Source organism: Accipiter gentilis, chromosome 5, assembly GCF_929443795.1.
Source record: "Accipiter gentilis chromosome 5, bAccGen1.1, whole genome shotgun sequence".
Lineage (NCBI taxonomy): Eukaryota > Metazoa > Chordata > Aves > Accipitriformes > Accipitridae > Astur > Astur gentilis.
Window position 1 is genome coordinate 8,413,256 of NC_064884.1, and position 26,693 is coordinate 8,439,948.

The following is a 26,693-nucleotide window of genomic DNA, read 5'->3' on the forward strand; positions in this document are numbered from 1 at the left end:
TGCTGGGACAGGGTGAGGGTACCGGTCTGGGGCTGGGGCACTGGAGGGGGCACTGGGATGCGTGGAGGGGCACGGAATCGGGCGGGGGGAGCCGGCAGGGCCCCGAGAAGGTGCGGGAGGCACCTGATGGGCCGGAGGGGAGGGAACTGGGGACACGGGGACGGGACTGGGGGGCTCCGAGGGGCGCCGGGGGGTGGGGCGGGGCCAGGAGCAGAGGCGGGGCCGGGGGAGGGAGGCGGGGCCCGGGTCAGGGGCGGGGCCCGCTGGCGGCGAGGTGCCTCTCAGCCGCCAGGGGGCGGCCGCGCCAAACGGTCGGGCCGCACGTGGCTCTGTTGCCGGGCGGGCGCGCGCGCGCGCGCGACGCCACCGCGCACGCCGCCCCACGGCGCGCGCCCCTCCGCCCTTCTCCCGCTGCCCCGCCCCGGCGCTCCCGGCCAATGGGACCGAAGCTCCCGTCGTGGTCGCTTCCGGCTTCCCCCGACGTGGCCCAATGGGGTCGCGCGGGCCGCCGGGATTGGCGCGCGGGGTCCCGGCGCCGGCGGCCGCGCCAATGAGCTGGCGCCGCGTCCGGGCCGGGGGTTGCGCGAGACGCCGGGGCCGCCGCTTGCAGCACCTGCCGGCGGGCCGGACCGCGCCGCGCCGGGCCGGGCCGGGACGAGATGGCGGCGGGGATGGTGCTGGTGCCCTGCTGGTTGCTGGCCTGGCTGCTGCTCTCCTGCCGCCTGCCCGGCGCGGGTACGTGGGGCGGCGGGGCCCCCGGGCCCGGTGCCGGCGGCTGTCGGGGAAGGCGCGGGGCGGTGAGCGGGCCGCCCTGCCCCCCCTCCCGCCGCCCTTCCCTCCCCACGACCCGTCCGGCTTTACGGGCCGTCCCGGGCCGCCCGGTGCCTGGAAGAAGCTTGGCCTGGTGCCGCCTGGCTTCTCACCGGCGGCTTTTTCTCTCCCCTCCCGTGCTGCAGGGTCCGTGGCGGTGATGTCGGTGGACGTGGGCAGCGAGTCGATGAAGATCGCCATCGTGAAACCCGGGGTGCCGATGGAGATCGTCTTAAACAAGTAAGCGGCTGCCCCTCCAGCCCGTCCCCGCGCTGATACCGCAGACGTACCGCGGGGGGCTTCCCTCCCTCTTATCGCGGCTTGGAACATCGCCGCAAGTGCCGTCCGGAGGCGGGGATTTGGGGCGCCCAGGTCCGAACGATCGCTGTTCCCCCGCCGTGAGGGGAACGAACGCGCTCATCCTCTTAACTCGGCGTTTTCCGCCTTGCTTCCCGCCACGGGTGAGCAGCTGCCGAGCACCGCGCAGGGCAGCAGGGCAGCTTCGAACCCTGCCTTAGGGGTGCTCGGGTGCGCTTTGGGGGCCTTGCGAGCAAGCAGCTGAAAGCCCGTGTGGTTAAGGGCACGTTGCGGTTCAAATGTGAAAGGCCACAGTAGCGCGTTCTTGCCTGTCCAGGTAAGAAGAAGTAAGATTCTTAGTTCTCCAAAGAGGACCTCAGAGGCAGGTTTGTTTTCCTGCAACTGTTCGGAAACCCATACTTGCTTGTGAAGCACTTGGCTGCTGTGGCTGCGGCCCGGCCCCGAGACACTGAATGAAAAACCTGCAGTTGGGAGAGGATGTACGGTCAGGACCATCCTCGTTTTCTGGGAGTCTAGGCTGAGAGACTGGAGATAAATGGATTTTTCACACAGCACCCTGAAACTTGGCAGTCATTGGTAGAATGAGGGAACTGTCTTGCCTTGCTTGCTAGCAGAGGAAAGCAAAAGTAAAGCAAGTCCTGTCTAAGTACAAAGCAGCACATTCCAGAAAGCTATTTGTGAGCTTTTCTTCTTCATGGCAATTCATTTTTTTGTAGCCTTATGGTAGAGAATTGACAATGCGTTATGAGACCTTTGGACGTGGGTAGCGTGCGCTGAGCATAGTGGACAGCATAGTAGTTATCGTAGCGAAATACTCACCTTGGTGTGCTAACGCGTGAATTGGAGCAGAAACGTGTCACCTCTTGTTCTCTTGTCTTATGGGAGAAATAACAATCCGCTCACCACAGCTTCAACTGTGAATGTGAAAGATGTCTGTCCATGTTTCGGTAAAGCCCGTTATTTGCCTGTGTCATGAGGAGCATCAGGAGGTATGAAAGCTCTGAAAGGAGGTGCTGCTATCACAGCCCTTCAGATGAATGGAGGGGAGGCTGGCCTTCATCTCTGTAGGTGGTATCCAAGCACCTTGCCTTAATCTCTCTGGAATGAAAACAATGCCTTTCCTCACTAGGGACTCTGTACTGAACGTTCACCTGTTTCGACTGGTTTATTCCTCTCTTTCTACACAGGGAGTCACGAAGGAAAACACCTGTGGCTGTTTCTTTGAAGGAGAACGAGCGTCTCTTTGGTGACAGTGCACTAGGAATGGTAAGAGTTCTTGTTACTCACTGCGCCAACTGCAGTTTCTGTGCGCAAGATATACGTTCCCGCTGCTGGGTCCTTCATGATAAATGTCTGAGCTAGGAAGCTTTACTTCTTTCTTCTCGTCTCCTTGGTGTGTTACTGGCTTTCTGTACTGGCTCTTTGTGTGCCGGTCTTGTGCTCCTACCTCCCATAGCAAAAGTTGTTTGCCACGTAGCTCAGGACAGGTTTGTTTGACAACAGCAAAGCCGAAGAAATGCAGCTGGGTGATGTGCTTTTTCTTTCCACAGTCCATAAGGACCCCCAAGGTGGCATTCAGATACTTTCAGGATCTGCTGGGTAAGCGTATTGATAACCCCCACGTGGCGCTGTACCAGGCCCGATTCCCAGAGCATGAACTGGTGAAGGATGAGAAGAGGCAGACCGTTATCTTCAAGCTATCCCAGTAAGTGGCTGCTTCTGGGTTCCTTGTGGATGGGACTTTGGCTACCAGGCTTCTACAGCTGACTCTGTTGTTGCTGTAATTTTCTTTCCTGTCTGTTTCTTGTAGAACGATACAGTATTCTCCAGAGGAGATGCTGGGGATGGTCCTGAACTATTCACGTGGTCTGGCTGAGGAATTTGCAGGTTGGAAGGATTTAGCTGTTTCTTACAGTGTCTGTGCGTGCGTGCGTTTGTATATTATAGGATTTGAGCAGAGACTAAAGGTGTTTGAAAACCCACAGATTTTTAGAAACAGGACGTTGGGTCTTTTCGGCTGTAGGTTTTAAGCAAGACTTAGTGGCTATCAAGTTGTCATTTGTTTCTAATATGATGCGAGTTTGGGGTCTTAATCCTATTCTTCGGGGCAGGCACCCCAGATCTCACCCAACCTTGCAGTGAAGGAGCCTTACGGGCAATCTGGAAAAAGAGAGTAAAGCGTTTTCTCAGTGACACATGTGAAGCACGTTGGTGGGTAACTGCAGGGGAAGGTGGAAGTGACTCTGTTAAAGTCTGCATTGTAACTGATCTAGATGGAGACTTGCTGCTGGAGCTGAACTGCAAGGAAAGAGTAAAAACTGCCCTCTTGTGAAACTTGTGAGCAGATAAGAGACTGTCATGCATTTGCTATGCTGTGTTGCTAGTGAAATACCACAGTAATGAAAATTGGGTGAATTTCATTGATGTGTTTGACTTGGATCATAACTAGGAGGCTGTGTGTTGTTTGGTTAGTAATACTAAAGCCAGTCAAAAGACTTTTGACTCTGGAGAGTGAACGTAATCCGGTGATAAAGTAAGGCTCCATGAAGATAATATTTGTTGAACTCTAAGGCATCCTAACATGTGAAAGAGAGGTCAGTAGGCACGTGGCTTTGCAAGAATCTGCAAAATCTGCTTGGTTGCAGTGAGACACAGTGAGATTCATCCCTAGTGATTCTGGCTGCTGATGCTGCTTCAGGATTGCATTCTGTATGAGTCTTTATCATGGATTCTCTGGCTTTGCTACCATCACCCCGTTATAACCAGTCTTTGCACATGGCTACACTGATGGAAAAACATGTTCCCTGCAACTCTTTCAGAGCAGCCCATCAAGGATGCGGTGATCACTGTTCCTGCCTACTTCAACCAGGCGGAGAGGAGAGCAGTTCTGCATGCCGCTCGCATGGCCGACTTGAAGGTGCTGCAGCTGATCAATGACAACACTGCTGTAGCATTGAACTATGGAGTTTTTAGGAGGAAAGACATCAATGCCACCGCGCAGGTAGGTGCAGTTGGGAGATGTGGAGAGTCTCGTGCAAGTGCCTGCATGTGGGGGAGAAAGTGCTGGAGATAAAATCACAAGGACTTAACTGTGAGGAATTGGACTCTGCTAGTCAACCAGTCTCCACTGTTCTCATGTGTTCATCAAAAAGAGGAAGAGACGAAACCCCTATGTGAATTTGTGGTGAAGCTGGAACGCTTCTGGAGTGAGGGCAGGTGGCTGGGAGCTCCCATTTTGTAAACCTGTGCTTGTTCCTTGCCCATCAACAGTAGGGGGATAATAACAGCAGTGATTTCCTAAGGTATTGAAAGCCAGACTCTGAAATACTTGATTTCCCTGATGTTGAAGAGACTTTTAAAGAGGAAAGCTTTTTTTTCTGATCTATGAAATGGATGAAAAAAGTTTTCTTGTCCGCTTATGTCAAGTGTGACCCTGAACATCTCCTGTGTTTGATCAAAGTACGAGTTCTGTCATTACGGTATAAAGCCAGGCTAGGGGAGCAGATAGTCTTGGCCTGTATCAAGCTCAGACAGCAGTGGGTTCTTTCCTTGCTTGTGGGGGATATCCAGGTGTTTCTGCTTCACCGTCCCAGCTTCTCTTTTCAGAATATCATGTTTTACGACATGGGAGCAGGAAGCACCGTTTGTACTATTGTTACCTATCAGACAGTGAAAACTAAGGACTCGGGAACCCAACCTCAATTGCAGATCCAGGGCATTGGGTAAGAATTCAACATGAGTTGCGCAAAACCCACAGGTCTCAGGAAAAAAAACCATTTGTTTCACAGTCTCTTCTGAATGTGGAATTCTGCAGTGAGGCTTCAGCACAGTAATTTGGATGGCAGAGTGGGAAACGTTTGGAGCAAGAAGGCTCTGATTAGTAATAATTCCGGTGTCACCATCTTGTGCAGAAGATAACTGAGAACGTCCAGGAGCCCAGGAGGCCACCAGTATACTTAATTTGCTTTGGGCTTGCTTTTTTGATAGCTTCAAGCCATTTTACCGTAATTCCATTTCCTATAATCTTACAGAAGTAGAGCGTGTCAGCTTGAAAAAGCAGAATACCCTTCTAGAGAGCAATGAAAATGCAGCGTGTTTGCCAAATAAGAAGGGGGGTGCTGCGAATTGCCAGCCCAGCAATTTTAAATCCAAAACATTTATACTTCTGTTTCCAAGAAAATACCTGGGAGCTGAGACAGTTATCCTTTGGCTTCTCAGCAGTTTGACATGCTTGGCAATAAGGCCTTTACTGTAAACATAATGAAGTTTCTTGCTCAGAGGCTATTGTGGTGATGAATCTTTCTTTTCTTTGTTTCATTATAATGTTTTATTTTTGGAACAACTGTTCTTTCACAGTCAATCACAGCTTGTAATACTGCAACTAATTTTGACCACTTGCTGCTCTGCACATTTGTGAAATAATACATGAAGTTTGTTTGTATTTCAACTCATTTTAAGTTGTTACATCTCTGTTTGTTCTTTTGCTCAGGTTTGACCGTACACTCGGAGGTTTAGAGATGGAGCTTCGTCTCCGGGACTATTTGGCAAAACTCTTTAATGGTCAGCACCCTTCCAAAGATGTCCGAAAGAATCCCCGGGCCATGGCCAAACTACTGAAGGAAGCCAACCGCCTGAAAACTGTCCTGAGCGCAAATGCCGACCACATGGCACAGGTCTGACCTTCTGTCATAGGCTTTCCAGCTTTTTTAGGTCTGAGGGTGGGGTGGGTTAAGGACAGCTGCGTAGGAACACTGTCCTTCTGCAGCGTCAGCATGCTGAAGAGCATTGCTCCTGGTGTTCCAGAGGTGGTGGCGGCACTCTCAACTTGTGCCCATTTAGTACCGCTGGCGATTAAATGAGTGGATTGGATGAGAGCTAGTCACGTGAAGCTTGGTAAATAAATAAACTTTTGCTGAGAGAAGCTGTCTGTTTTAGCCGCATTCCATCTTCTCGTCACCTTAGCAATGGCAGGGTTCAGATGAGCGCAGTCAGGTCCTAGTGCCTTGAGAAAGCTGGAACATTTTGCACACTGTGGCAAGTCAGGCAAAGATTTTGCTTGGAGAATGCTCCACAAGTAACTTAATTCTGGTGGGGTTTTTTTTCTGGACAGATTGAGGGGCTACTAGATGACATCGACTTCAAGGCCAAGGTCTCAAGGCAAGAATTTGAGGATTTGTGCTCTGACTTGTTCCAGCGAGTCCCAGGACCTGTGCAACAGGCTCTGAGCAGTGCAGAGATGAACATGGTAGGTTTAGGAATGCGTTAACAAGCCTGAAGTTTTTCTGTACAGAGCTGCTGTTGTGTCACGATCAAAGCATTGGTGGTTGCGTTACTGGCGCTGCTGAGAGGTACAGATGCCTGCTGTCGTAATAGAGTGGTGTTGCTGCTGCAGTGAGGTTACTTGCTGCGGTGTCAAGCAGGAGCCTGTCATTGGCTCCCTGCGCTATCCACCAGAAACAAAGGACTTGGAGGAGGCGTTTCTTTCTCTTAAAAAACTTTACTCTTGGGCTGGAGGTTTGAAACACTGATCTTTCCTTTCTTTGTCTCGGATGCTGGTTCTGATTGCTCTTCTGAAGTTTTATCTCAAAGAGCCTGGAAACAGCATTATTGCTGTTCAGGCTTCTCCTTTGAGCACTCCCTTTAGAAGCCCTGTTGTGGATCACAGTTGGACCAAATGTGATACAGTCCTTTGGAGAGACTTACTGCATTGTTAAATGCTTGCTTGCCAGGGTGCCAGGACGCTCTTGAGCATCTTTTGGCTCTGGTATTCAATGCAAGACACTGAGTCACCTCTCAGAGTCTGTGTTTCCATCTGTTCTGGTCCACCTTGCTGTCTGAATAACTGGCTCCTCTGGCCTTAAACTGTAGTCTGTCTAATTTTGAATCAAGTCCCATGTTTCAGGTGGCTTGAAGCAGCGGTCACGTTGTCCCTCTTTGACAAACCTGACTCCAGGTTCCTCATGTTGGCAAGGCTTGTGTCAGCCTGTCTGAGATCTGTCAGGCACTGACCTGCACTGGGATGGCAGGACGTAGCATGGGTGTTCTCAAAGCACCACACCAGTGCATGGTGACCGGGGAAGGAGCTTAAGGAAGCCCTGAACTTAGCTCTCCAAAATTGCTTTCTCAAGACAAGGTGACTGTTTCCAATCCCTAGGATGGAATTGACCAGGTGATTCTAGTTGGCGGTGCCACACGGGTCCCCAAAGTGCAGGAGGTTTTGCTGAAAGCTGTGGGCAAGTGAGTATGTGAGGCCCCCTTCTAGTCTGTCTCCTATTGACAAGTTGCTGTTTATGGCAGCGGCTGCAAAGCTGACAATCTGTTGCTTTTCACTTCATAGAGAAGAACTGGGCAAGAATATCAATGCTGATGAGGCTGCTGCTATGGGTGCAGTCTACCAGGCAGCTGCTCTGAGCAAAGCCTTTAAGGTGAAGCCTTTCATTGTTCGGGATGCTGCTGTGTTTCCTATCCAGGTAATCCTTGGCTTTCTTCCTCTTGTGCAAGGTACAAGCAAATGGGGCTGCGCTGGGAGAAAATATGCCATATTGTAGAAGTGCTATTATATCTAAGAAGCCAGGCACATAGAAACATCTGTTGAGAAATACTTACCTGACCCCCAAGTTTTGCACAAGGTAGAGCAGCCAAACATGGCAGAAACGTGACATGAAATGCTGTAGAGGGGGTTTGCAGTTGCCGAGTCATATGTTCCGTTTGTGATGCAGGTGGAGTTTACTCGTGAAGTTGAAGAGGATGACAAATCCAAGAGTTTAAAGCATAACAAGAGGATTTTGTTCCAGCGCATGGCACCCTACCCACAGCGCAAAGTTATCACTTTCAACCGCTACACAGATGACTTTGAGTTCTATGTCAACTATGGAGATCTGTCTTTCCTGAACCAGGATGACATGCGGTGAGTCGAGCCCAGTGTCTGAGCAGACAGCTCCATGGCATTGCAATATGCCTAGCTGGAAAATTTTATTGGCAGGCAGGCCTACAAATCTGACTGGCCACCAGTGCATATTTGCAGATCTGTTCTCAGAGTTTTACGCACTTAGGCAAACCAAACCGTGCTGGTTCTTTGCTCTGTGCAGTTGTCCATCGCTGTAAACGTGACTGTGAGAAGTGGTTAGCTGTTCTGCAGCATTGTTATCTTAAGTTTTCTCTCTGCTTTTGTTGCTGTGTCATCAGGATTTTTGGTTCTCTCAATCTCACTACTGTGAGGCTAAAGGGAGTTGGGGACAGTTTCAAGAAGCACTCAGATTATGAATCCAAAGGCATCAAAGCTCACTTCAACATGGATGAGAGTGGAGTACTAAGTCTTGACCGGGTAAGAACCACCCTGTTGTGAAGTTTGTCAGCCTATGTATTTTCCAGTTCTGTCCCTCTCTCTGTTATGGATGGTCCCTGCTTAAAACTAATTCTCTGCTCCCCTCTCCAAGGTGGAATCTGTGTTTGAGACCTTGGTGGAAGACAAGCTGGAGGAGGAGTCAACACTGACAAGTAAATGCTGAGCTTTGATATTCATACTGGTGGTTGTGTTTTACCTGCGGTAGCTGGGATGACTAAAACATATCATTGCTTTGAGCAGAGCAAGCACCCTTGTTTTGGGGTATGGAAATTAAATGGTTAGCTATAGCCTCTGATTGTGCATACGGCTCCAAAATACTTAAAAGCCTTTTGCGAGTGGCTTCTGGGTGCTGCAAGGAGCTCTGAAATGTCATACACTCCTAAGGTGACTATGGCATGCGTTGCAACTTGAAAAATAAAAGTAGCTTTCTGGTTATTCAGCCACAGCAGATCAGTTCCGGAGGTCTGCCCTGAAGGGAAGTCCTGCATCCACAGCCCCTCACTGTTCTGTCTGGTTGTCTGGGGTGGGGTGCCCTGATCTGTGATTTGCATTGCTCAGGTTTTAGAGCACAGACTTCCCTACAGAGAGCAGCTGAAAATGTGTATGTGTAGAGGTGAAGGGGGAGATGCAGAGACAGCTAATGCAGCCACAGGTTGAAGCTTGAAGCTTTTTAGTTAAAGTTACAAATTTCAGGTCATATTCCAGTAGGGGTAGAGGCCCCAGCTTGTCTGTGCATGCAAAAACAACGTGAGGTCAGGGAAAGAAGAGTTTTCCTGCAGTGTACGTAGCTAACCTACGCCGCAAAGGGACCTCCTTGCGGATCATTATGGTTGTGAGGGGAAGAATTGAGAGCTGAAGATTACTTTCTCCCTCCCTTGGATACACAATATTCTGGATTTTTTTGTCTCCCATTGGCAGAACTTGGTAATACCATCTCAAGCCTGTTTGGGGGTGGTGGTCCTGTGCCAGAGACTGGAGAGAACCTGACAGACTCGGTTCAGGTGAGCCCAAGGGTAATTCCTAGTGGGAGGGAGCCCCTGGGTCTTGCTATGGCTGCTAAAGAGGCAGCGATTTGTGTGAGCAGAATTAAAGGTGTCTGGCAGCATGTCAGGATTTTAAATGTTGTCACAAAGTGCTTTATTCCTTTGAGTTTCATGTGGTGTGTGTTTGAAGAAACTGCTGCTCTTTTGCTGCAAGTTCAGCAGTGGTGGACTACTGTTAAAGGACTTGTTTGTGGGGAAGTCTTTTGTTTCTAAATTATCCTGTGTGCTCTGTGAGTAGGCTTCTGCCTGTGTGTTGTCCGTGCAGCTGTCTGGCAGGCTCCTTGCTTCCTCCTGGGCCATAAAGGCACAGCTGCCATTACGCTGGCAGTAGTGACGAGGTTTCTTTCTAGTGAGATGAAAGCTCCTGGTCATGGAGTCATGTTCTGCACTGAAGTAACTCTTAATTCCTATTCTAGCTCAGCACAGTCCCTCACTAATGGCTGCAGTCCCTGTGAGTGCTGGTTTTCACGTGTACATTTTTTGCAGAGGATTATCTGTTCTGTAAAAGATTTGCATGGAATTCCTGTGTTAAAAACACCGTTTTGGTTTCCCCTTTGCTTGCCTGTGGTGGCCAGGAAGAAGAAGAGAGCCTAGCAGAAACGGGTAAAGAAGAGCAGGGGGAGAAGCAAGACCACAAAAGCAGTGCAGAAGATGCCGGTGACGAGCAGGGAGAAGAGAAAGAGCAGTCTCCGGGTCAGGCAGAAACTGGCCCTCCAAGAGCAGAGTCACAGAAGAAGGAAGAAGGCGAGAAATTAGAGTCTCAGGTGAGCATCAGGTTGAAGGAACAGGACTGTGATTTTGGTGTCTGAGGAGTATTTCTGAAACTAATAAAATTCCCACAGTACTCAGTGGAATTCTTCTTTCCCTGTGAGTGCCCTGCCTTTGAAAAGTTGCAAAATCTGCAAATACGTTCTCTTGCCTGAGGATATACTTTGTCTTTTACAGGATCCCAAAGAAAACAGAGAAACTGTGAAAGAGGAAGAACTGTCTAAAAGTTCTGGTGACAGCACAGTTACCAAAACGGAGGAAGAGAAGAAGATCAAAGCACCCAAGAAGCAGAAGCTTGTCCATGAGATCACCATGGAACTGGATGTAAACGATGTGCCTGACTTGCTGGAGGATGAACTGAAGAGCTCAATGAAAAAGTATGTTTGAAAGGGCTCTGCTAGGGTAAAGCTCTAAATAAAGGAAGTGAATTGCTTTGGAATGGTGATAGCTCACGTAGTACTGCTATCCTCAGAAGCTGATGTATGTGATGTAGTGCTCATCTAAAGGCGCTTGCTACCTTTGATTTCTGTTCTCTTTGCACGTTAGGCTCCAAGACTTGACAGTCAGAGATCTAGAGAAACAGGAAAGAGAAAAGTCAGCCAACAGCTTGGAGTCATTCATCTTTGAGACCCAGGTAAGAGAGGGCTATAAAGAAAAGAGAATTCCTGGAAGGCAGGTAGATGTGCAGCTTGGCTGATCTGAATGTAGGGGAGTTGCTTGAGCTGGGGGAAGCTGATTTGAAGAGCCCAGGTCTCATCTTTCAGTCACTGTTTCTGCTACCATTAGGCCTCCCAAGGCCATGTGGACTCGGGAGGTTTTCTCAACACAGAATGAATGCTTTCCTTCAGCGTGTCTAACACACTAAACTTTGGGTTTCCAGTATCCTTTATGTGCACTTACCCATGTGTTTTGGAACAATTGCACTCGGGCTGGAAAGTAGCTACAGCTTCTCAAGTAATCTTGTACAGAAGAGGCAATTAATGTTAAGTGTGTGTGAGATTCTGGTTGTTGCAGCTTTACCATCATACACCTGGTGTGCGCATGTGTCTATATACCTGGTGTACTACCATCATGCTCCTGACAACGCTAGGAGCAGGAGCTCAGATTCAGGAGGGTTCAATGAGAATCTCCTGGCCAGTGCAGGCAGCACCCCAAGAGTTGTCAGTCCAGCCCGGTTGCAGGTGGGTGGCCTGGTTGTTTTATGCTTCCATGCTCAGTGGTGTTTGACAGAAGCGCTTGCTTTGTTCTTTTCAGGACAAGCTTTACCAAGAGGAGTATCAGTTTGTCTCAACAGAGGAGCAGAGAGAAGAAATTTCCAGAAAGCTTAGTGAGGCTTCCAGTTGGATGGAGGAGGAGGGCTATGCAGCCACAACTAAGGTACTGCTGTGTGTAGTCGGGATACCAGTTTGCTGTAACTGCCATAGAAATTGCCACACAGGCTGATAGAGTATTGATCCATCCTGATCCTTTATAACCTGACTCTTGAAAGTTCCTTGGTGCACTGTCAACAGAACCTAGTATGAAGTTGTTCTTCCAGCCATGGGTGCACCTTCAACAGCTCCAGCAGTAACCTGTTGATTCCACGTAAAGTTTAGTCATGTGGCTCTTTGCTGTTTTTAAATAGCCTATTTGATAGAGAAAATGACAAAAACCGCGGGTTTAACTTCTGAGGCTTACAATGTTAGATAGTGGGCAAACTAATTGTCTCCTTTTGCCTTTTTCCCATTCGCAGGAGCTGAAAGACAAGCTTTCAGAGCTGAAAAAGCTTTGTAGAAACCTCTTCTTCCGTGTTGAGGAAAGGAGAAAGTGGCCGGAACGCCTGGCTGCCCTGGAGAGTCTGCTCAACCACTCAACCATCTTTCTCAAGTAAGAGCAAGCTGTTGGGAAGGAGAGTTGTGCAGCCGGTAATGTAAGAGGTGTCAACAGAAGTTGACCAAATTGCATTGTGGTCTGAGAGTGACTAGCACTTCTTGAGGAAAGAAGACCAAAAGCCTTCTTCCTTGTGCTTGATTCTGCAGAACACATTAACAGAAGCACGCAAGCTCTGTTTAAACTGGGGGGACAGGATGTGTCCAACACTGTACACACTGTTTTCAAGCAGATTTCTCCCTCGTGGTCCTATGGCCTCAGCTTTTTCCATCTTCCCTGTTTTTCTGCTCTCTTGATAGCTGCCTTTGTTGGCTCTGTATTCCATTCTTAGCATCCAGAGGTTGATTTAGGACTCTGTTTCCTGCAGATGGAAGAGGCGTGGGTGCAAAATGTACTAATTGGTTGGTGATGTGCAGTCACCATTTATTATTGCGATTACTGGAGTGGTAAACACCGAGTTGCCCATGTATAGTCTGTTTGGTTTAACAAAAATAAACTTTCTTCTTATCTTTAAGGGGAGCCCGAATGATTCCAGAGTCTGACCAGATATTCACAGAAGTGGAACTGGGTACGCTGGAAAAAGCCATCAATGAAACAACGGTAATAAAGGATCAAATGATTCTGGGGGAGGGTGAGGGTGGCAGTTTTGGGTTGCGTTTCCGGTCGTGTACTTTCACTCGAGGTCATGGAATAGAGTGTGCCTGTTTTGTTTCCATGCCACCAGCAGACCTTTTGTGTGTTTCAGTGTTTTCTAATGCCCACCTTGACCCCAGACTGCTTTGTGGGGGACGATGCTTGTTGTGTTGCATGTGGAGAGTTGTCTCCAGGAGTGGTGGTGTAGCCCAGTAACCTGGCTGCATGCAGTTTTTAGAAGCAGCCACTGGGTTTTGAGGATTTTGTTTCTTTGTTTTGTCCTATGTCTGGTAACCAAGAAGCTGGTGGAAATGTAGCAGGGAGCAGTGGTTCCTGGAACCCGGAAGCATTCAAAAAGCACCTCTTCCCTCCCATCCCACAGATCTGGAAAAATGAGACGCTGGCTGAACAGAACAAGCTCTCTCCTACTGAGAAACCTGTCCTACTGTCAAAAGATGTAGAGTTGAAGATAGCAGCCCTGGACAGGGAAGTGCAGTATCTCCTGAATAAGGCCAAGTTTGCAAAACCCAAACCCAAAAAGGAGAAGAACACCACAAAAACCGATTCAGGCAAGAATGCTACAGCAACCTCCGAGACTGAGAACACTATCCCTCCCACGGAGGGGAAACAAGAAGGTAAGAAGCAGATGGGGAGCATGTGTATAACTCCTAGTATATCATTACTGTGTGTCACACACTCATCTCTCTCTGCCTTGAGTGACAGGGAGCTAAATATGTGAAGACAGTAGTTAACTCTAAAATTAAATGATCTTCCTCTTAATTTTCAAAGTCAGCTGGGAAAAACCTACGGATGGCTGTGTCCTTTCCCCCCCACCATTTGTTTGGGTTTTTTTCTGTGAAGGAACAGAAAGTATTTATAAACTTCCTAGGATGGTTAGTCAGTATCTGTCTCTTTGGCTGGCTGCCTGCCTGCCTTAGAAGAAAGGTAAGCCATCAATGAGTTCCGGGTGTCCAGAGCCAAGTATTCAAGGTCGTGTCCTATATCAAGGAATAGAACGAGCTGTTAAGGAGAAAGGTTTGTGGCTTAGATGGATGCCAGGAAAAAACCACAACTCTTGGGACACTAAGACTTGCAGTTTTCTGAAGTTCTTAAGATCCTCTGGTTCTGCGTGCCCTGGTCCTTTTAAATCTAGACGGCTGTTTGTCAGCAGAGTTCCTGCTGCTTCCTCTGGCCTGAGTAAGAGATCCTGCTCATAGTCACAGCTCCAAAGGTGACTTGCCCGTGCAAGCAGTGAATCTCCAGGGCTTCTAGGGACGTAAAGCCTGGCAGACAGAGGCAGTGAGAAATAAGGAGCAGTTCTGCAACGCTTCTCTGAGGGTTGTAGAGAGATCCACTGTGGGAGTGAATTATTACAATCCTGCTGAGGCACCACAGCTGGCTTGTTGGTAAACCTTGCCACTAGTCAGCTAATCTCCCTACACCTAGTCTCCTGTGTATTCTCCCTTAACTTTTGTTTCTTTCTGCTTTGGACACAGACAAACCTGAGGATATTGGCCCGGCCAAGGAACCTCCTACAGCTGAGAAAGTAGCAATAGATGATGAGCCTGGATCAGACTCTGGTGGGTAAATCCTTGACGAACGGTCTGGAACTTGGTAGCTACAATGCAAGCTGTGTGCTTCTTTGCATCTTTGTAGCTGTAGGAGGTAGTAAGATGGTAGAACCTCCGACTGCAGATCAATTGTTAATTCTGCAAGAGAAAGACAAAAATTTTGGTTCCTTGCTGTTCCTACATTTTCATTGTTCAGTGTGACGTTCTAATGTACCGCTGCCTCCTGCCTCAGCAGCTGCTTTCTGCCTCCATCGCTGCAGTTTACAGCCAGTCCTGTAGCTGTCAGCGTGTCTTTGTTAAAGAACTTATGTGCCAGCCCGCGTTTATTCTGCTACTCCTATTGTGAGGACAGCAGTATTAAAGAGGTGGAGGGCAGTAATGTCTTCAGCTCTTTGGAGCCGAATATCAGTACCCAACACATTCCCCCAACTTCTGTACCATAGACTGAGCATTTGCTGGAATACTTAATGAATGAATGTCAGGGACTGTCAACGCTGCTTTGTACGCTGTAAAAACTGTTTCAGTGTGTGACTGAGTTTACTTCGTTACACAGGGTCCAAAAAAGAGAAGACGACAGAAGCTGGAGGAGAAAGCAGGAAAAACGATGAGTTATAACACCCCTGCAATCCCACTAGTGTCAACATCTATTTATTTCATGGTTACTTTCTTGTTTTTATAATGGACCTGGTTAGTCATGATGTAAATGGAACACAACAAACAATCTGACAACAAAATGGGATAGAGATGTAAATTTTTTTTTTTTCCTGTCTGGGGATTTTGCCGCTACTAACTTAGTGAATTGGTTCTTGTTTTTCTTTTCTTATGTGTTTAAAGGTGGCAGCGTGCCCACCGCAAATTGTCTCTGTTTGAATACGAAAGTCACCAAAGTGACTTTTCTGTGGAGAGAAAGCAGTAAAGAAACATCATAAGCTTTAGGAAGTAACTTGGAACACAAACTCTGTGCGACACATCTGGTGAAGATAAATGGGATTAATGCAGAAGCGTATGTAGCTGAGATGGTGTTGTCTTTGCATATGAGGCCCTAGCTTAAAGAAATGGTGTGAGTTTGGCTGATGAGAGGTGTGTTCTCATTTGGATTTGTGGGAAGGTGGAACGGACTTGGGGAGGCAGACGCTCCGTGCTTGGAGCTACGACCGTGTCTCTTTTCCGTAGACTGTTGTTAACACCGTCTCTCTCCGTGCTCTGTAGCAGAGTCTGAAAACCGTGAATTGAGACTTGACAAAAAGATGCTGTATATAGTTTGCTATAAAATAAAAAGTTCAGACATGGCAACAGTGATGGCAAAGGAGACTGGGAAGGTGTTAGCGCATCTCGTAGTCAGAGTGACAACCGCTGAGGGACCACAGAGGCGGCACAGGGTTGGGCGAAAACGGAACGGGCGCATTTAATCGTAACTGTCCTCCTTCCTCGGTATCTTGTGTGCTCGGCCTGGCTTCGTTGTGAACCTCCATCTCCTTGGCCGTGGGCTGCTCCCGCTGCTGCAAAACACGAGTGGAGTCTCTGACCGGCCGGCGCGGACGCCTGTGAATGTGCATCTGAATCTCGTTCTCCATTTTGGCCTCTTCAACCAAAAATAAAAAGTACACTTCCTGCCAGTCTCTCAAAAACCGCTTTCCTTCCTTTCGGGGCCGCACGGACAGCTCGCCGGGCGGCAGGGCTGCGGCCGGGCTCTGTGCTCGGCGGCGGAACGGAGCGGAGCGGCGGCGGCGGGGGGCGGGCGCGCGGACCGGGGCGGGGCTGCGGCAGGAGGCGGCGACGCTCCGCTCGCCGCTCCCTCCGCCCGCTCCCTCCTCCGGCGTCGCCGCCCGCCGGGCTCGCGGGGCCGGGCCGTCGGCCGCCTCGCATCGCCTCGCCTCGCCTGTCCCGTCCCGTCCCGTCCCGTCCCGTCCCCGCCTGGCCCCCGAGGAGCATGGCGGGCGGCGGGTACGGCCGCTACCGGGCCGTCATCTTCGCGGCCATGTTCGTCGGGTACACGCTGTACTACTTCAACCGCAAAACCTTCTCCTTCGTCATGCCCGCCGTCATGGCCGAGGTGCCGCTGGGGAAGGACGAGCTGGGTGAGTGCCGCTGCCGGCGGACCCCCCGCTCCCCCCCCCCCCCCCCCCCCCCCCCGCCGCCCTGCCCGCTCGGTGCCGGCGTTAACGGGCGGGCGGGTGGCCGTGCCGCCCGGCTGAGGCGCGTCTCGGGCTCTGCCCCGCCGCAGGTCTCGTCACCAGCAGCCAGTCCGCCGCGTACGCCATCAGCAAGTTCGTCAGCGGCGTCCTCTCCGACCAGCTGAGCGCCCGCTGGCTCTTCTCCTCCGGCCTCCTGATGGTGGGCTTGGTCAACGTGGTCTTCTCCTGGAGCTCCACCGTCACCGCCTTCGCCGGGCTCTGGTTCCTCAACGGCTTGGCCCAGGGGCTGGGCTGGCCGCCCTGCGGGAAGATCCTGCGCAAAGTAAGCGTTCGCTGGAAGAGGCGAGGGGGACGCTTCGTGCGGCTCTTTTCGGCTGTCCCGGCAGCGGGTCTGGGCGGGCCGCCTTGCCGGAGCGCTTGCTCCCAACCCAGAGGAGCTCGCGCCCGCTCCTGCCTCCTTCAAGCCAAGGAGGACGAAACCGCTACCTGCGCTCTCTTCTGCCTGCAGAGCGAGTTTCCGTGCGCAAGGTTCTGCCTGTTCTAGCAAAGGTTCCAAAAGTCTGTTAGCCCTTGCGTTTAGGTGGCTCGATTCTAGCTCGGCTTGGGACGTAACATCTCCTGGTAGCTGACCTTCTCCACTGGAAGAGTCCTAATTTGTTGGATTCTGGTATTTTAAGCATGAAGGCAGAGGTCTGCTTGTCTCTTTGCCATCGCAGCGGTTCGCTGCTGGGCAAGGGGCGATGAGCAGAATTCCACCTGCATGCCCAGGGAACTCGGGAATTGCAAATTGCAGGCTGTTCAGGTGGAAAACCAGGTAACATACGGAGGAGCAGCGGGACTCAAGCCTCTCAGCTGTGTGTGCTTGGGTTTCGTGACAATCTAAATGGAACAGGTTGATTTCTGCCTGAGGACAGAAGGGGGGGAGGTCAGCTGTGTGCTGACCTCTCTTGAAAGACGTAAAATCCAGGAATGCATGTATTTGTGGGACAGGGAGGAAGATAAACAGCTGCATTGCCCTTCCATGAGGTATCTAGCCTCATCTAGCTGGCTAGAAAAGGACCATCCAAGGTGGTTGCTTGCATGGAAAGGAAGGGCCCAAATAACAGAAACAATAGACACAGCGTTTCTGAAGATGTTAGTGAACGTAGCTCTTGGACCTTGTCCTGCCAACAACAACCACCCAAGCGGTTCTGGCTTTGAGGGCAGGTTGCAATGCAGAGCTGATCGTGCCTGACACTTAATGCAACAGTGAGTCCTAAAGATACCCTGTGACTCTCTGCGTATCCGTGCACAGTCCTGTGCCAGCAGGCCTCTCCAGGAGGACACTCTTCCTAGCAAGTGAATACGCAGAACTGTGTGCTCTTAAATTTGCCTCTCCCAGCCCACGTCTCAGTTTCATGGTCTGTAAATGGAAATAACTCTGAGCTGGCTCACTGCGTGAGCACCTGTCGGGCTCCTGTGGCTGACATTTGCGTAACGTTTGGTGTTCCCTGCATGACTGAGGTAGCGAAGAGTGGGCACTCCCTTTACCTGTTTTTGTAGATCTGGGTCTGAATTGCCCTGAACCCACAGTGTGGGCCTTGATTAAGGATTTTCAGGTGCAGTGTCACTCTCTTTCTCAGACCTCATGCCATTTTTCTTGTTGTTGCACAGTGGTTTGAGCCTTCCCAGTTTGGGACTTGGTGGGCAATCCTGTCTACAAGCATGAACTTGGCTGGAGGCTTAGGCCCCATTGTTGCTGCTCTCATGTCTCTGAACTACGACTGGCGCACAACTTTGTCCTTCTCTGGCTTCATCTGCGTGGTTGTCTCTTTTGTTTGCCTTCTTCTGATTAAAAATGAGCCATCGGATGTCGGGCTACCTAATATTGAACAAGGAGCCAAGAAAGGGAAGAAAGGTGAGCGTGAGACTTCACTGTAAGCGGGCGGCTGTGGGAGAAGGTGTGGTGCCTTCTGTCTGTATTCTGGCACAGATGTGTTGCTCTTGGTGTACTGAGAGCTCCATCCTTCCCAGTTCCAAAATCACTGCTTGGCAGGCACATGTTAGTGGCTGTTTCTAACAGCTTTATTCTGGTAACTGTCAAGCTGCTGCATTGAAGTTACAAATCATATAAACCAAGCCCTGGGTGAATTTTGTGGGAAGGGGCCAGCGTACGGGCTTCTGAGACTGTCAGAGCAAAATGCAGCAGAGCAGAGGAAGAGCCTGACCACCAATTAGTCCTGCTCCTTGGCCTGCCAGCAGCCGCCTGTGTGTCGTCGACATGCTTGTGGCTAGCTCTTTCATCTCCTTGTCTGTGTGACATCTTCCTACCAACAGTGCCCTGGTTTTCTTGGGACTTCGTTTGCTCAGATTGTGAGCCGAGTTTCTGTGGGGGTACTGGAGAGAGAAGAAATGCAACAGCAGAGAATGCTTCCTTAAGCCTGACCTCCCTGTCCTCCGTGTTGGCAGAGGACAGGCAGTTCTCCCCTCACCCCGCTGTGGGTCCTCTTGACCCCTGGCTGGCGGTGGACTCTGCTCAGTGTTTTCTGTCCTAACCTAGGACATCTAGTTAGTAAATGTTTGTTCAGACCACTGAGTATGGTGCTTCTCTGAAAGCAGAACAGGTAGAGGAGAATTGCAACATGGGTTTGCTGTAGGATTTTAAAGGCCAGTGGAAACTCAGCCTATCTTCCACACTGTCCTGCGATGCCTGTGCTGCTAGACTTGACCTCTTCGTGTAAGAAAACAATATTGCTTTCCCAGAGCATTCCTAGGGAGAGGGTAGGTTAGTAGGTGTTCCTGGAAGACTGATGCAAAAATCAAGGTGGCACCTGAAAGTCAGCATCTTTACTTGGGTCTGTGTAGTGGTTTTCACAGGCGTAGCTTAGAAACATTAGCACAGCATCTGGAGAAGCAGATAATTTTTCTAACAACCTTTGTGAAGGGTTTATTGGCGACTAGAATACAGAAAATTACTGCAAGTAGTGGTTTTGATTATTCTTTTGAAATCTTTAATGAATGTGCAATCAATTGACAGAAAAGATTCTGAAATCACAGCAAACCCAGAACAAGGGGGAGGTAAAGCCCTTCACTACCCATAGCCATGAATATCTCCCTCTGTGAGGATGTTCTTTTGTGTGAATCCTGCTTGCAGGATTCTGTAGTGCCGCTGAGTCGGTGTGGCTCAGTAGCTGTGCTCGTGCAGTAGTAACGCTCCTCCTGATCTTCCTTACAGGTTCCTCCAGCGACAACAGCACTTTGACAGAGCTACTGCTCTCACCGTACCTCTGGGTGCTCTCAACAGGCTACCTGGTTGTTTTTGGCGTGAAAACATGCTGTACTGACTGGGGACAGCTGTTCCTGATCCAGGAGAGGGGACAATCCATGCTCGTGGGTAAGATGCAAAGCTGCGTTATTAAGCTTTGCGGCTGCCGTCTGGGAGGTATTGCCCAGAGCTCGACTGGGTACAGCAAAAGGACACAGGCACCTCCATCTGAGGGACTTGTTTGCCTGCCTCCTAACTGTATACCTAGATGCGTGTAGGCACTGAAATAACTCAGTAGTGAAGTTACCGCATGCACCAAGTGCCTTTGTGCCAGGGTCCTCCTAGGACTGGCAGACAGGCGTTCCTGTACAAGGATGAGCTGGGGGGTCTTGTCCAGCAGAGCTGCTCTGAGCTTACTGTGAGCTGACAGCAGCTGAGCTTGGTCTAAAGCACGCATCAGCTTTGCTGTCGTGACTGAACCTGATGGCCTCCGCTTTGCTTCACCTCCATTCTAGGTAGCTCCTACATGAGTGCCCTCGAGATTGGGGGTCTAGTGGGAAGCATTGCTGCTGGATACCTTTCTGACAGAGCAGTAGCGAAAGTAAGTAATCTGTGCCCTCAGACGTGCTGGGCAGTTGACACTGCGTCAATTTGAGCTGCTTCAGAACTTTTACAGTTTGTTTTGGCTTCCTTTGTGAGTGCTTGAAGATGATTTGTCCCCCCCCCTCCCCCCCTTATACCTGCACCAGTAGCGGAGCAGAATGCTTCCCTTGTCTGTGTTGCTCTGGAGATTTGGGATACCCGGAACGCAGAGGTAGGGAGCTGCTGCCTCACACAAGAAAACAGCCATTCTCAGTACCATGTTTCTTTCTTCTGTCTTCCCAAGCTCTTCTTGCGGATGCAGTTCTGTGTCTAAACTGCCCTGCTTTGAAATGGGACTTTTGAAAATCAGACCATTCTTGATCTTAACCCATCTCTTTCCCTTCCTGCAGAGGTAGGTTGGGAGGGACATGACCCATCTCAGCAGCTTAACTAGGGTGCTCAGTCAGGTGGTGTTGCCACTGTGCGGTACAACTGAGAGAAATGGGCCCGTACCCAGATCTGCCATGTGCATGAGAATGACCGCTGAACACCTTAGAAGGTGTTGAGAAATACATATGCCGATGTTAGGGATTGCGATACGCCTGTCAGGCTGAAGATGTTTGATCTCTGATTTGTCGGCTTTACTGTGCTCTCTGGATTTCTGAGTTGAGAGCTGGTTATTGACAGTTGTCGTCTGGCTGAAGAAAACGCTACTTTAAAATCCAGTGGTGGGATCTGAAGCCAAATTTAGGGTGGAAATAGGGCGCAGCTGATAACAGAGAAGTATCATTCATCACTAAGAGATGCTTGTTTAGCACAGTTTGACTGCGGGCAGTCCTTATGCTAGACCAAGACATCTTGCTAAAAGGTGTGCTTTCGATGCGCCATCCCTGTTTCTGACGGGGCTGTATGGACAGCATTAGTCACTACGAGTATAAAAGGGAAGGAGTCCTTCCGGTTTCTGACCCTCAGTTTCTCTTCCTATGTTACAGGTGGGTCTGTCAAGCTATGGGAATCCTCGGCACGCGCTGCTGCTTTCCATGATGGCTGGGATGTGCGTGTCCATGTTTCTCTTCCGGGTCACAGTCACAGGCGATTCTCCCAAGGTAATCCATGTGCGAGGAGCTGGCCATCGGTTGTAGGGATGGCCCTTTAACGGTGAGGAGTTTGATGATAGGGAGTGTGACTGTTCTCTTCAGCCTTTCCAAGAACTGTAAGTTTGCATTTTCTTTGTTTGTGCTACACAGAAGCAGGCTAACTTAGTCTGGTTTGGACTGCTTTTGCTGCCTGCGTTACCAGCTATAGTGTAGACATGACTTGCATCTGCCCTCGTGATTGCTAAATAAATGAAACCTCTTTTCTCCTTTCCTTTTTTTCTTCTTCAGGAGAATCACTTCTGGACTGTAGCCTTGCAACCTCTAGCTGATCTTACAGGCCTAAAAGAGCACGAGGTTTCTGCCTTGCATTTTTTCTCCCTCTGCCCGTTTCTGCTTTCGCTGATCTGCCTTTTTCCTGTCCTGGGAGGTTGGTTAGCACTACAGAGCTTAGAACCAGGGCATTGAGAAGAGATTACTGTAAGTTTTGTAAAAGAAACGATTTTCTTGTAATCATTTGATTACACTTACTGACTTTAAAAAGTCTGAATATAAAACTTTTAAGTTCTCCTATAGAAGGTTCTGAGGACGTTTGTTCATCAGGTAAAATGTAGCCAGTTAAGGGATCTTGTGAGTGAGGTCAGGAGGAATGATTCTGCTCCTGCAGATGCCTTCCTGCTTAATTTTTGGGAAGTGTTTTCCTAACTCTTTGTTTCTGTTTCCCATCTGGAAAATAAGATGGCACTTACTTCCTTCTGGGCAGCTTGAAATGGTGTTTATTGTTCAAAAAGCATGCTGTAATCTTGAGGTGATCCAGTTACTTATCCTTCGTTGTCCTTTCACAACTGACTGATAAACGCTGAGCCAGGTAGTTTTTCTTAGAGCGTAAGCTAATACTGAAGTTCAAACTGCTGGGGTTTTTTTGTTTTGTTTCTGTGTTTGTTTAGTCACATAGAGGTTATCAGATAGTGGCTTCTTGCAAATAAAGATGCTCTGATCAATCGCTTGCATCTAAAAGGAGAAAAGCTTTAGTTGGTGTCTCCAGGATCATTTTTAAAAGTCACTCGGTTCACAGCACTCTCCTGTGATTTCACAGGGGTTCATCGCCCATCCCTCTCTGATGGTCTGGTTCTTTCTCACAAAACGGCGCATGTCGTGGGTATATGGTGCAGGGGGCAAAACTGTGGGAGAGAGGAGAGCTCGTGCTGGCCAACAAGATGGTGTGGTGGAGATGCACCTGGGCTGCGCGTACGCGGGGTCTGTTGCAGGCTCGAGCTCTTCTGTCCGCAGCCAGGGAGCTGGTGTCAGCCCAAAAATGTCAAAACCCCCTCATACTGTGCATGCGATCTGAGATTTGTCAGCAGCTGCTGATTGACAGCAGTAAGATGCACAGATCCTGTTTCTGATCTTAACTCATTTTGACAGCTATGGATCCTGACTCTGGGAGCTGTGTTTGGATTCTCCTCGTATGGGCCAATCGCCCTGTTTGGGGTTATAGCCAACGAAAGCGCCCCTGCCAACCTGTGTGGCACCTCCCACGCCATAGTGGCCCTCATGGCCAACGGTGAGTAACACCCATTTCCCTGAAAAACAAACAAAACCCATGCATGTTCTTGCTGAAGCGTGCTCTAGCCCCTGTTACTGCCAAGTTTACTGATCACAGGAAGCCACCCAAGAAGCAGTGATAACAGACCTGGAAGCCTCAGATATGCTTCCTGCTGCACCCGACAGGTTTTTGCTTTGTGCTTTAGGTTCAAACCAGGCCTGAGGAATTTTTATATGTGGAAAAGCAAGTAATGGCAGATAAAATGGAGATGCATAAGCGTTGCTAGTTTTCTGTTTGTTTTTGCTTACAGTTGGGGGTTTTCTGGCTGGACTACCCTTCAGTACCATTGCCAAGCACTACAGCTGGGCCACAGCCTTCTGGGTAGCCGAAATCACCTGTACTGGTAGCACGGTGGCTTTCTTCTTCCTGCGGAACATCCGCACCAAGATGGGCCGGATTCCCAGGAAGGCTGACTGAGGATGAGCTGCTGGGTGAAAAGGATGCTCCCGCGCCGACGTGAATGATGCTCATTTTTTGTTAAACTGGCCTAGGAGTGAGTTTACCTATTGCTGCAACCTAGATAAAAATGTCTCAATTTCTCATCCACTGTCACGTGCCTGAGGGCACAAGGTTCCTGCTACCGATCACTTTTTCCCTCGAGATGTGATAATTCAGCTAGTTTACATTTGCAATGATTTTACTGTACCTCCTTCTCACAGCACTGTTGGTGAGGCAGGCAGGCTTTGCAGCCTGAGTTTCTCCACTAAACATGCTCTAAAACGACTGGCTTCAGGTGCTGTCACATTTAGTTTTGTCCTTACTGTTTGTCTCAGCCATTAACCGTCAATTCAGCCTCGTTGTCCGGGGCTTCTGAAACGAGCCTTCGCTGCATTCATTCATCCCATCCAGCTGCTGTAAGCGCAGCCTTCTTGGTTTACTTAGGCGTGAACTCCCTGCATGCTCGCTGCCCTGGAACAGTGACAGGGCAGTGAAGGATGATTATTCCAGTTCAGCCTCACGGCTGATTTGAGAGCAGCGTGGCTTTAGCTTTACCTGGGATGAGCTGCGAGAAGCGAGGGAGGTGTTTTGCTCTGGACAAATGGAACGCTGATGTGGTGCTGTGGCAGGGCTCTCCGTAGCACTTAGAAACAGGCATGTTTCCAAGAAATTCTTGGTGCTTCAGGGGAGAGCATTTAGAGAAGCTCCTTCTGTTGAACTGATCCCGCCCGGCACGATTTCTGTGTACAGTGTTAATGATTTGCAAGGGTGGCAGCTGCTGCCAAGGTAGCTTGTAGCGAGCACTCTGCAAATCAGCCAGGAAAACTGACCCAGCAGCAGGTATTGCAACAACAGCTACCACTGGCCCACAGCTTCTGCAGCTGGGTTTCATGAAAACCCCTGTTTCTAGCATTGGCGTGTATTTTTTTGGTACAGTCCAAGATGTTTTTGGTCAAGAGCTGCATCTCACACGGCTGTGGGTAGGGGGTCGTGCTACCTCTGCGAGTCGGCCTTAGCAGAGCTGCCACTTACAGCCAGCAGCCTTGAGCAGTCAGGCCCAGCACTCTGCAATAAGTAGACTCAGGTTTTTAACAGGGATTTTGTTGAATATTCTTGGGTTTGCCTGGAAGAATTTACTGGTTTAGGGTCTTGGAAGAGGCAAGTTCAACTCATGAAGAACCTGCACGCAGGTACTTTGCTGAACAGCTTGGTTGCAAGAGTAGGTAGCCAGCCTTAATTGAAACAATGGAAGTGAATTAAATTACATTTTGTACTTAATGATATGATCTTCTTCTATCTGTGAAATAAAAATGGAGCAGTGTCCAAAGACCTCTGGTTGTCTTACAGAGAACAGCACAAGCAGAACCACCCAAACCCGCTTATCCTCTTGAGGCGCCACTGCCACAAATTGACACTGCCAACAGCAAACAAAGGGCCATCCACCTCTTGAAGGAACGTTTATTACTTCTACACAGAAATCCTCTGCAAAACCATAAGTTAGAGCTATACAGGAAAAATACATATGTACAATTATGAAGCGAAAGAAAACAATTGACTGCGGCCAGGCCACGGACCCGCACCGTATCTTTCTTCACTCGAGGGCAGTGGAGCCACAACAGCAGAATAAACATCTGTGGCCCAGTGTAAACAGTAGTAAAGAGTCGGTTTAGGGTAAATTTCACAACAAAGGGGGTAAAATAGTATCTTGGGAGATAATGAAGCATGTTTTGGGGGTACACAGTCTCTGCTGTGGGGGAAGAGAACTCTGGGAGAGGCCAGCCAGAGAAGAGAGAGTAGGATTTCAGAGAAAGGAGTCTGTACAACTGGCAAGGCTTTCTCTACGATCCAGGTCCAAAGGGTCCGGCTTTCTCTGCCACCTCCAGAGCAAGTTTCAAGTTCTGATCAAACAACTCGCATCTGAAACAGTCAGAAAAGCAGAGGGGGATGACTTTACCTGTGGAACCAGCTAAGGAAGGTGGGATCTCCACATCCTTTGGCTCTGCATGCTCCAAGGAGAGATTCTGTAAGTCGGGAGACGGCAGGCTGACCGCTGTCAAACTTTGGCCTGGCTGTTAATTAAGATTAAAGCTTCTTGTGTGGGCTCCAGGGTGTCGTGATTAACTCTATCCCCGCCAAAACCAGCACACCGGGTTATGTTAGAACAGTGGCGATCGTACCAAGGAATAGCACTCCCACTTCCCCAGCAGAACAGCGCTGAAAAAAACAGAGGTCAGCGTCCTGTCCTTGCAGCAGTGTGCTGTGTCTTCTCTCAACCTCTGGCTCTGCTTTGCCACTTACCTTAAGGGCAGTCGGCGTTTGTTACTGCATGGGCAGAAAGTGGGGAGGGGCTGCAGCCATGTTATTAAAAGTAGGCTTTTCCTACCTGATTGGCATCTCCAAGGAGTAGAAAGGATTCTTCAGAGCGAAGTCAGAGTAAATCTCATAGATCTTGCGGAGAAGGGAGTCAATCCCCGCTTGCCTCGGGTCAGCAAGAACCACGAATTTGATCCCTGGAGCCGTGGTGACAGGAGCGTGAGGAAGGCCGAGCTCTGGGACACCCCCAGCGAAGCAGAGCAGTGCCGGGTGCCCAGGGCCGGACGGTACCTGTCAGTGTCTGGAAGCAGTGCAGCTTGAAGGTGTCGGTCTCCAACATCTCGATCCCAGAGCTCCCGACTTCGGGGGACAGCTGCGACCCGATGGCAAACAGCCTGCGGGGAGAGGGCCCTCAGCGCCCCCCACCTCCTCCGCCGCCCCCGCCCCCCGCTTCCCGTCGCGTCCCGCCCCGGCTCACGAGTGGAACATGGAGGCCAGCATCAGCTTCTCGTTGGAGGAGAGGCGGTGGCGGCCGAAGCGGATGGACACCGGGTAGTTGGCGGGGTTGCCCAGGAACTCGAGCACGTCCTTCCCGTCCGCCGTGAAGCGCCCGTTGACCTCGGCGCCGTTGATGGCCAGCACGGCGTGGCCCACTGCGGGAACAGCACGGCGTCAGTCGGTCGGTCGGCCCGGCCCGGCCCGGCCCGCCGCACCCCCCCCGCCGCCTCACCGCGGATGCCGTCGCGCTGCCCGAAGGCGACGACGACGCGCTCGTCGTGTGGGCGCAGGACGAGGTCGAGCGGGAAGCTGAACGTCTTCTCGGTGTCGGCGCGGGGCGCGTAGTGATCCAGCTGGTAGATGAGGCCGCCCGCCTTGTTCACCACGTAAACGCTGAAGATCGCCATGGCGCCGGCCGCCCTGACC

At 50.2% G+C, this 26,693-nt stretch overlaps 3 protein-coding genes across 4 annotated transcripts; 2 read left to right on the forward strand and 1 right to left on the reverse strand.

Annotated features, from left to right (window-relative positions):
• Positions 1-565: 565 nt before the first annotated feature.
• HYOU1 (hypoxia up-regulated 1) lies at positions 566-15,973 on the forward strand. Its single transcript, XM_049799342.1, has 24 exons — positions 566-735; positions 957-1,050; positions 2,316-2,394; positions 2,679-2,833; positions 2,939-3,015; positions 3,948-4,129; positions 4,735-4,850; positions 5,618-5,801; positions 6,239-6,373; positions 7,283-7,365; positions 7,466-7,598; positions 7,848-8,035; positions 8,314-8,452; positions 8,565-8,625; positions 9,392-9,474; positions 10,092-10,280; positions 10,462-10,661; positions 10,831-10,918; positions 11,539-11,661; positions 12,017-12,150; positions 12,669-12,753; positions 13,169-13,421; positions 14,283-14,366; positions 14,911-15,973. Exons 1-24 carry the CDS (start codon positions 660-662, stop codon positions 14,970-14,972), a joined length of 3,003 nt encoding a protein of 1,000 aa, XP_049655299.1. The 5' UTR covers positions 566-659; the 3' UTR covers positions 14,973-15,973.
• A 146-nt stretch (positions 15,974-16,119) lies between these two features.
• Positions 16,120-24,785, forward strand: SLC37A4 (solute carrier family 37 member 4). Of its 2 annotated transcripts, XM_049799365.1 has the most exons (9): positions 16,120-16,435; positions 16,582-16,814; positions 18,146-18,389; positions 19,707-19,865; positions 20,252-20,337; positions 21,311-21,424; positions 21,704-21,769; positions 22,838-22,976; positions 23,269-24,785. In XM_049799365.1, exons 1-9 carry the CDS (start codon positions 16,288-16,290, stop codon positions 23,433-23,435), a joined length of 1,356 nt encoding a protein of 451 aa, XP_049655322.1. In that variant the 5' UTR covers positions 16,120-16,287; the 3' UTR covers positions 23,436-24,785. The 2 variants fall into 2 exon arrangements, with proteins under 2 accessions (XP_049655322.1, XP_049655323.1); XM_049799366.1 differs by lacking the exon at positions 21,704-21,769 and having other exon boundaries at positions 16,122-16,435.
• Positions 24,786-24,900: 115 nt separating this feature from the next.
• TRAPPC4 (trafficking protein particle complex subunit 4) lies at positions 24,901-26,674 on the reverse strand. The gene is made up of 5 exons (XM_049799376.1): positions 26,500-26,674; positions 26,248-26,422; positions 26,061-26,164; positions 25,840-25,966; positions 24,901-25,373 (listed from the first exon to the last, which is right to left on the reverse strand). Exons 1-5 carry the CDS (start codon positions 26,672-26,674, stop codon positions 25,295-25,297), a joined length of 660 nt encoding a protein of 219 aa, XP_049655333.1. The 3' UTR covers positions 24,901-25,294.
• Between the last annotated feature and the right edge of the window lie 19 nt (positions 26,675-26,693).